The sequence below is a fragment of the Cynocephalus volans genome, chromosome 7 (genome assembly GCF_027409185.1).
Source record: "Cynocephalus volans isolate mCynVol1 chromosome 7, mCynVol1.pri, whole genome shotgun sequence".
In the NCBI taxonomy this organism is placed as follows: domain Eukaryota; kingdom Metazoa; phylum Chordata; class Mammalia; order Dermoptera; family Cynocephalidae; genus Cynocephalus; species Cynocephalus volans.
The window spans coordinates 98,985,672-98,995,367 of NC_084466.1; the positions used below are offsets into that span (position 1 = coordinate 98,985,672).

General features: G+C 42.7%; 1 protein-coding gene across 1 annotated transcript; it reads left to right on the forward strand.

The window, feature by feature from the left end:
• Window positions 1-3,402: 3,402 nt before the first annotated feature.
• Window positions 3,403-4,348, forward strand: LOC134382628 (histone-lysine N-methyltransferase SUV39H2-like). Its single transcript, XM_063103339.1, is given in 2 exon segments — window positions 3,403-3,965; window positions 3,967-4,348. Coding segments are annotated over 2 exon segments (942 nt in total). The 5' UTR covers window positions 3,403-3,405.
• The last annotated feature ends 5,348 nt before the right edge of the window (window positions 4,349-9,696 follow it).

Sequence of the window (9,696 nt, forward strand, 5' to 3'; positions counted from 1 at the left end):
TTTTACTAAAGCTCATGAAGTTTTAGGTCTCAACATGGCTTCAGTCCTGCTTACTCCAACATTTTCACCTCTCTGGACTTCAGTTTCTGCATTTTGGCTCCCACCTTGAACATGTATTTTAACATGGAAGATGTCACGTCTCTGTGATATTGATATAGTCCAGTGGAAAAGGATGCGGTGGGGAAAACAAACCCTCTCTGCAACTGAAGGGGACAAGGTGGGTGATTGGGAGACTGATATTTAGCTTCAACTCACATTTGGATGATTCTGAAATTGCAGACCACAGAGACTGGTCATGACCCTTTGCTGTGTCAAGGTAAGATCGTTGTTTCTCTCGGAGGATGTGGCTCAGCAAGGTGGGACCTCATTAAGACGCAGTGCAGTGGCCTGCTATGGCCTTGCCTCCCCACTTCCTGCCAAGGGGATAGTTTGCAGTGACAGAAAGTTAAAGGTTGTGGTTGGAAGTTACAGGAAGTAGAATGAGCCCTCAGGCTCAAGGAGGGCACTCAGAGTCCCAGTCTAGTGCTCAGGCTTTACCCTCCATTGCAAGGTGTGCAAGTAGGACCACAAAGGAATCTACAGCAAGGATTCGAGCAGATAGGCATAACAGGAGCATTGAGCTCCCTTCTTTTTGAACAAATTCCCTTTCCAGGGGAACAACAGAGAGAAGCAAGGGCTTGGCGTGACTTTGTAGAATGTAACTACTGCAAATAATGAGAACTGACTACACACATTCACATGTTGTGTGTGTGTGTGTGTGTGTGTGTGTGTGTATTTATAAAACAAATTGGGAAACTGATTGACATGTTTGTAACCTATTTGAACTTGTGAACTTTTCTTCATTTATAAAAATATTCAATACTACGTAAAATGACTCAGACAATCTGGTGAAGACATGTAACAGTTCACTTAACCAATCTCTTATGATTTGCCTTTTGGTTTATTTCCAATTTATTCTGATTTTAAATAATGCTCCACTGAATGAACATCTTTATAAATCTCAGGAAATCTGAATCTGATTTTTTTTTTCCCTTGAGGATAAATTCCTCGAAGTGGAACTGCAGGGTCAGTGAGTAGGCACATTTACAAAGATTTTTACATGTGCTAAGCCGCCCTTCAGAAAGGTCTTACCTGTTTGGTTTTTTGCTAGCTGTTTATGTGTGCCCCACATCTCAGGGTTATTAACAAAATTTAAAAAAAAATCTCTTAGCTTATTAAATGTACATTTCCCCCCTCTTCCTAATGCCTAATTAAACTTCAAAAGAATACTCTAAGCCTGTGCTTCTCAAACTTAGGTATGCACTAGAATTACCTGGACAGCTTGTTAAAACCAATTGCTGGATCCCACCCCCAGTGATTTTGATTTCATAGATATGGTGCAGAACGTGAGGGTATGCTCCCAGGTGGAGCTGGTCTGCAGACTGTACTTGGAGAGCATTATGCCACAGAGAGACTTTCTCAAGTCGTGATGAAGACTAAACTTTTCCTATGGAATCCACCTTACTCTGTACTGTGAATTCTGCTAACTGATCTGTCCTACTCTGTACTCTGAATATTGCTTCCTACTAACCCAGCATCAGCAGCAGACAGTGGACTTGATAGGCTTTCTGATGTTTAATATGCATGTGTTGCAAGTTGACCCTATGCTGGCACTAGGCTAAGACCTGGGGTGGCTGAATACCACAGTTTCACACTTTATGCCTTCAAGGAATTTAGTAGTGAGGAGATACTCAAAGTAAAAACTTACTGTTGATGTGAAGAAATTGGACACTGCAATGTAACATGATGCAGCCACTTTGGAAAACAGTTAGGCAGTGCCTCAAAAAGTGAAATAAAGAGTTACTATATGACCCAGCAATTCCGCTCCTGGGTATATACCCAAGAGAACATATGTTCACACAAAAACTTCTACACAAATGTTCATAGCAGCATCATTCATAATAGCCAAAATTTATAAGCACCCCAAATATTCAACTGATGAATGGACAAACAAAATGTGGTATATACATGCAATGGAATATTATTCAGCCTTAAAATGGAGTGAAGTACTGATACATGCTACAACATGAATGAACTGTGAAAATATTACGCTAACTGAAAGATACCAAACACGAAAGGACGGATAGTGTATGATTCTATTACATGAAAGTCTATAATAGGCAAATCCATAGAGATAGAAAGTAGATTAATGGTTGCCAGAGGCTGGGGTGAGAAGAGAGAATATGGAGTGACTCCTAATGGGTTTTCTTTTTGGGGTGGTAAAAATATTTGAAATTGATTGTGGTGGTGGTTGCACAACTCTGTGATTGTACTAAAAACCACTGATTGTGCACTTTAAATGGGTGAATTTTTATGTTAAGTGGAATAAACCAGGCACAGAAGGAGAAATGCTGCATGTTCTCACGCATATGTGGGAGTGAAAACAAAACAAAACAAAACAAAGCACATACAAATAATAATAATAATAAGTTAAACCTTCGAAAGGAGAGAGAAAAACTGGTTATCAGAGGCAGGAAAGGGGAGGGGGGAGGAGGGACAGAGAGAGGCAGGTTAATGGACACAAAATTACAGCTAGATAGGAAAAACAAGCCCTATTGGTGTACAGTCAACCCAGAAATGTATAATTAGTAATGATTTACTACATGCAACCAAACAACTAGAAGAGAGAAGATCGAATATTCATATCACAAAGAAATTAAGTTTTGTAATGATGAATTTGCTAATTACCCTGAATAGATCAACACACTTTGTATACATGGTCTGTGATATAACTCTGCACCCCATAAATATGTACAATCAATGTTTCCATAAAAAAATTTTTTAAAAAATGGGTGAATTTTATGGAATGTGAATTATATCTCAATAAAGCCATTACCCAGTTGTAGGGGATTGAATTATGTCCCCGCCAACTCCCTGAAGCTTGAATTTTGTGACGCCGAGGTTTTATGTATTAGAAACTTGGTCCCCACTGTCACTATTAAGAGGGTGGGAAATCCTAGTATGGTAATTGATAGGTGGAGCCCTGAAGAGATGATCAGATTGTGGAAACATGCCATAGTGAGTGGCTTAAAAATGGTCGTCAGGGGCGTGGTTCTGAGGGCTTTAAAAGAAGGGTAATTATACAATTACTCTCTGCTTCCAACATCTCGCCATGTGAGACCCCTATCCCTACTACTATACTAGATGGACTTTGGACTTCCCAGCCGCAGAAGCTGAACAATAAATTTCCTTTTCTTTATAGATTACTCAGTTCGAAGTATTTTGATATAATAGTAGAAAGGAGGCAGAGGGACAATGTGGGGAGGGGCCCTCTGGGGCCCTTTTAGTGCAAGACCACAAGGCCACATTAAAACAAAATGATAAGAAAGCTCCTCAAGATGGCGGCGGCCGAGGAGCGAGGAGGATATGGAATATTATCTTGTAAAATGGAAAGGATGGCCAGATTCTACAAATACTTGGGAACCTTTGCAAAATCTCAAGTGCCCATTATTGCTTCAGCAATTCTCTAATGACAAGCATAATTATTTATCTCAGGTAAAGAAAGGCAAAGCAGTAACTCCAAAAAATAATAACAAAGCTTTGAAACCTGCCCTTGCTGAGTACATTGTAAAGAAAGCTAAACAAAGGATAGCTCTACAGAGATGGCAAGATGAACTCAACAGAAGAAAGAATCATAAAGGAATGATATTTGTTGAAAATACTGTTGACTTAGAGGGCCCACCTTCAGACTTCTTCTACATTAATGAATACAGACCAGCTCCTGGAATCAGCTTAGTAAATGAAGCTACCTTTGGTTGTTCCTGCACAGATTGCTTCTTTGAGAAATGTTGTCCTGCTGAAGCTGGAGTTCTTTTGGCTTATAATAAAAACCAGCAAATTAAAATCCCACCTGGTACCCCCATCTATGAATGCAACTCAAGGTGTCAGTGTGGACCTGATTGTCCCAATAGGATTGTACAAAAAGGTAATCACAAGTGAAGAAGCTGAAAGACGAGGGCAGTTATATGACAACAAAGGCATCACATATCTCTTTGATCTGGACTATGAATCTGATGAATTCACAGTGGATGCAGCTCGATTTGGAAATGTGTCTCATTTTGTGAATCACAGTTGTGACCCAAATCTTCAGGTGTTCAATGTTTTCATTGATAACCTCGATACTCGTCTTCCCAGAATAGCGTTATTTTCCACAAGAACCATAAATCCTGGAGAAGAGCTGACTTTTGATTATCAAATGAAAGGTTCTGGAGATATATCTTCAGATTCTATTGACCATAGTCCAAACAAAAAGAGGGTGAGAACTGTATGCAAATGTGGAACTGTGACTTGCAGAGGTTACCTCAACTGAATTTTTGGAAAATAGAGCTGATGATAATTGTAGTTTTGGTTTTTTCTAATTGTTAAAATTTTTTTAAAAATAAGTATTTGGGACTAATTTTTGTATTATCAAGAGTATACCTAAGTTAATTTCCAGTTCATGCTTCAAGACATTTGCCAAATGCATTACTGATGCTTCTGAAGAGAGACACAGGGTCACGTAGACTGATGTGAGTATGTGTATTTAGTGGTCAGACACCAAACATGGAAGGTGAGCTAATTACCTATCAGCATATGCATACTTAAGAAATCTATGTGAATAGAGAAATGCCTCCTTCAGTGTTTGAAAAGTGTTAAACTGGTAACGTAACAGTTGCTGGAATCAAACATTCAACTTGCCATACACCTTGAATTTGGAGAAATAATTCAATTTGGGCAAATATACAAGTTCTATTTTTGTTACTATATTGTTATTTTTGTTTAATACTCACTGTACTTGTGTTTGAGACAAATCGGTGATACTGAATTTTATACTCTATTTTCTACTTTTTCATTAAAACATTGGCATTAATGTAGATATTTAAGGCATAAAATTAAATGTGAAAAATTAAAAAAAAAAAAAAAATGATAGGAGTGTGTCCAAGGGGCACAGAAGCCAAATAGAAGGGCTTCCAATGGTCGATAATGGAATAAGTTGAACAAAAAAATCACAAACAAAAACAAAAGAACACTAGTGTTGGTACATAAACCAAAACATAAAATAAAGATCCATGTGTCCACACTGATTTAAATATGGGAATAAACAAACAAATTGTAAGGTCACCAAGGAAAGAGGCGCTGGCTGGGCAAAGGACGGAAAGAGCTTTTATTAGCAAGTGGCAAGCAGACCTGCCGGGCTGGGACGAAACGTGGCGTCAGGCCGAGAGGTGTCTTCTTTTACAGGGTCAAGTTGAACATCGGACCTGACTGAGGGAAATGGTTACAGTGTTTCTCTCTGGGTACAGCCTCCTCAGCCTGCTCATGGGAAGACACTTAAGGAAACCGAAACTTAGAGAAACAAAACTGAAGGACAAGGGCTTTCTAAAAGTTAGGGACCTAACACAGATAGGGGAGAAGGAACAAATCTCCAACACAGAAGAATTCCAAATAATTAACGTAGACACTCTTCTCTCGAGTAAGTGGAGCACGATCACTCACCACTTAGGTGTGGGCTGCACCTAGTGACCCTTGACGTGATGTGAGGAGAATGGCACTTTGCTTATGTGATATTTATCTCAAAAAATATAACTCTGATCTAGTCATGATGAAACACATCAGGGAGACCTAAATTGAGGGACGTTCTACAAAACACCTCACCAGTGTCCTCAAAACTGTCAAAATTGTAAAAACAAGAAAAATCTGAGACACTGTGCCAGTATAGAAAAGCCTAAGGAAACATGAAAACGATCTCTAATATTGTACCGTGGATGCATTCTAAGAACAGAAAAGGGACATTAAAAACTAAGAAAATTAAAATAAAGTACGGTCTGTAGATAATAATAATGTATCAATACTGGTTGTGACAAAGGTACCATTATAACGATAACAATAGGAAGACCTGGGCGTAAGGTATATGGGAAATCTCAGTAATATTCTTGCAATTTTTCTGTAAATGTAAAATAGTTCTAAAATAAAAAGCTTATTTAATGGCCAAAGTCCTGCCTGCTTTCTACAAAAAAATTCTAGAAAATTTCCGTGCATTTGTTTGCTTCCATACCTTTAGATCTTTCTATAATCTCTCCTTATGTTTCAGACTCTGGTTTTTCTCTCTCTTTCTCTTTTTAATCAAACTACTATTTCGTTTCTTCCATCCCTTGATTTCAATCCTTTGCATGTGAACAGTCTGAAAATCTCCACCACTTCTCAGAACCTCAAGCATGATAGGACGGTAACAAATCAATAACCTCAGCTCAGGGAATGAGGCTGTTACAGTTTGTTGCTCACAGAATGGCTCTCATGCTTTTCTACAGACATTACTTCATTACAATCATCTTGCTAATTGTAATCCAAGACATTTGCTCTCTCTCTATCTCTCTAAAGATAATTCAAGCTGATGATAGTAATCAGGACTCTGAAGAGTGCTGGATTCATTCATTAAAATATACATTACAATATGAGTGGGGGAACTCTTGTATAAAATCAAATCATTCTTTTACTCTGATTATTCACTTTAAGCCTCCCTGCCTACAGAAATTATACAATTACTCAATCAAATAATTTCTCTTAAGCAACTAAAATGAGATCTGTATTGAAGGGATATGGAAAGTTGTATGAACCAGTTATGGTCTCCGCCTTCATGGAGGTCGGTTAGACGGCCGCACTAAAACATTTCATAAAAGAGTAAACAATGCAAGACAGTGTGCAAACGAGTCAGAAATTGAGTGACAGTCCATACAAGCGTTCGTCATGTGCTTTCAAAGTCAGGATGGCTACGTGAAAAAACCTAATATCAACTATAAATAAAAATGGTGCTTCCAGATAACAGGAATAGAATGAATATAAGTAGAAGAAAAGAAGCAGGGTGTCTGGGAGGTATCAAGGCTGTTCTGAGGCGAATAATGTATTTTTCTTGAAAAATAATAAGAGATAATCTTAGTGTCATTAGGTAGGTAGGACTTTGATGTTGATAAAATTACTTTGTACTTTGAAAGCCATGTGCAGTTGTTTAGTTTTAATGAAACTTAACTGATTTTTTTCCTTTCGGCTTTACTGAGGAATAATAGATACACAAAAAACAGCAACAAAAAAATGCATGGGCTCAGCATGTGAGGGTGCCAGATGCCGGGAGCTGGAATCGAGAGGACGAGGAAAAGAGGGAAGGAAGGTCCTTCAGAGCCTGGTCAGCCCAGAAACAGAGGTGACTGTAGAGCATCCCAGGGACGCTTTGCACAGACTGTCACCGGCTGTCCGTAACTCCACTGGCGCCCCGCTCCTCACCAGCCTCATAATCCTCTCTGGGCCCTTGCCAGGCGAAGGCTGAATCACAATAAGTCATTGGATGGCCTTGATCCTGGTGTTTAGCTGAGGGTGGGAGGTTGTGAGCCTGTGGCCTCTAATGAGGTATGTGGGAACCTGGGCTCTGGGCCATTGGCCTGCTGAGGCCATTGCAAGGAGGAGGCTGGGAAAAGCTGGTCTGCAGCCTGGGCTGCATTACCCTGTCCTATCTCCTGCCCCAGAGTGTCCTGTGCTTCCTGGAGAGCTCTGGGAGCCACAGAAACAGGCACGTTGAAACCACTAACAATTTATTTTGTAGTAACCAACAAGGAGAGGTGGGCTCAAGTCCAAAGGGTTTCTCTTGTCCCAAAAGAGAGTCTGTCCTAGGCAACACTGAAGCCTGACTTGGGGCTCTGGTCCCCACCTGGCAGCCTTCCAGCTCTGTGTGGGGAAGCAATTCCTGAGTTTTGGGGCTGCCCAGGAAGCAGCTGCCCAAGAAGGCAGACCTAGGGGCCGGGACCCCTGGGCCCAGGCCTGCAGAATTTCCTGGAGAATGAGTTCTCGAAATTTGGAAGCAGGAGCCCAGTTCCCTGGGCTTGGCCTCAGGCCTCTGCCCCATCAGTGCCCAGGTGGCCACCCAGGGCCCTGATGCCTGGCCTTCCCAGCCTCCTGTGTGATGGAGGCTGCTGGCTGAAAAGCCTTCTCCTGCTGTGCCCTCTCCGCAGGAGGCAGTTGCTCCTCCAACCCCCTATTGACACTGGCTTGGCCTTGCAGGGCATAAGCAGGTGCCAGGTAGGCACACAGTGCTCTTGCAAGGTTTGCCCTGCCTTGGCCCAATTTCTAGCAATGGCTGGGGCCACAGGGGGCTCGGTCCCCTCTGTTGTCATCCTGGCTGCTGGGGGCCTGTGGTACTCCTTGTGCCCCTCTTCTCCCAGGTCTCAGGCTGTGGCCTGGCTGGGCCCTTCTGGGATAGATACTTATGCCCTCTAAGGGGGACTCCATCACTCAGGTCAACCAGGGTGAGCATGCAGGGCACACTGTCAGCTGGCTAGGGCTGGGAGAACACCATGCTCTCCCTCCTCTCCAGTGGCCCACAAGGGTCCAGCCTCCCCAGTGACAGTGAATTTAGTCCATCGAGGAGCTGTTCGGGCTGTGTGTTTCCCTGCCTTCAGAGGGAGGTTGAAAGCAGAGACCACTGTGCCCGTGGGGGTGACTTGGGCCTTGGCTGTGAGCCTTCAGTGGGCCAGGCAGGGCCTGGTGATGGGGCTTTCATGGGGCTGCAGAGGACTGGGCCTGTTCTGTGGTCCTGAGGGTGGCCATGGCTGATGCGGAAGTGACAGGGACCCAGCACTCCTGCTCAAAGTTGTATGGGGGAACCATGGGCCCCCAAAGTCCAGGTCTGTGGGGAGATGTTATTAGCTCTGTCTGGCAAGTCAGTAATCCATTTCTCAGGGGATGCTGTGACTAGTCCCCCCACAAATGGGGGCAACGAGGCTTCAGAGTCACACCCCCAGCCTCGACCACATGGCGGCCAGCTGAGCAGACCCCACTGACCTTGTCCTCTGCTGACTGGGCAAGGGGCTGGGGTAAGCCCAGGAGAGAGGCGGGTGGATTCACCCTTAGACGTCAGCGTCTGTCTCTCATGTGTCAGGTGGGCTCTTCCATCTGTCATCTCCAGCTATAAAATCTGCTGTGGCCCCGACAATGAAACTGGAAGGAAATGAGGTCACTTATTCCTGTAACCCCTTTCCCCTCAGAAGTCCTCCTGTGCCCCACGGACCACCCCTTCTTGCCTCTTCCTGCTCTCATTCCTTTAACCTCTAACCTCACTTGGGCAAGGGCGCCATGGTGGCCTGGAGAGTTCATCAGCCACACGTCCACTGAGTCCTGCCCCTTCTCAGGATGCACCATCAGCTGCCCCATCCAAATGGGACCTTCTGGGGGACACGATCCCCCATAGCTCCCACCCAACTACGCAACAACAACCTACATTTTTATTGAGGGATAAATAGATAGAGAAAACAGGTTTTATGTATACCATGGAACATGGTTCAACCTTCAAAAAGAAGGAAAACCAGCCATTTGAAACAAATGAGGACATCGTGCAAGGTAAAATAAGCCAGTCATAAAATGACAAATACCGTATGATTCTGCTGATATGAAGTGCCTAACCTAGTCAGACTCATCACAGCAGTGACTAGAATGGTGGCGTTAGGGATGGGGAAGGGGTAAATAGGGAGCTGCTGTTGAAAAGGTATGACATCTTAATTACAGTAGATGAATAAGTTCTAGAGATCTGCTGCTCAACATCATGCCTGTAGTTAACAATGCTGAACTGTACACTTAAACATATCTACTGACAGTAGGACATATATAGGACTAACAGTAGGATATACATATGTGCAT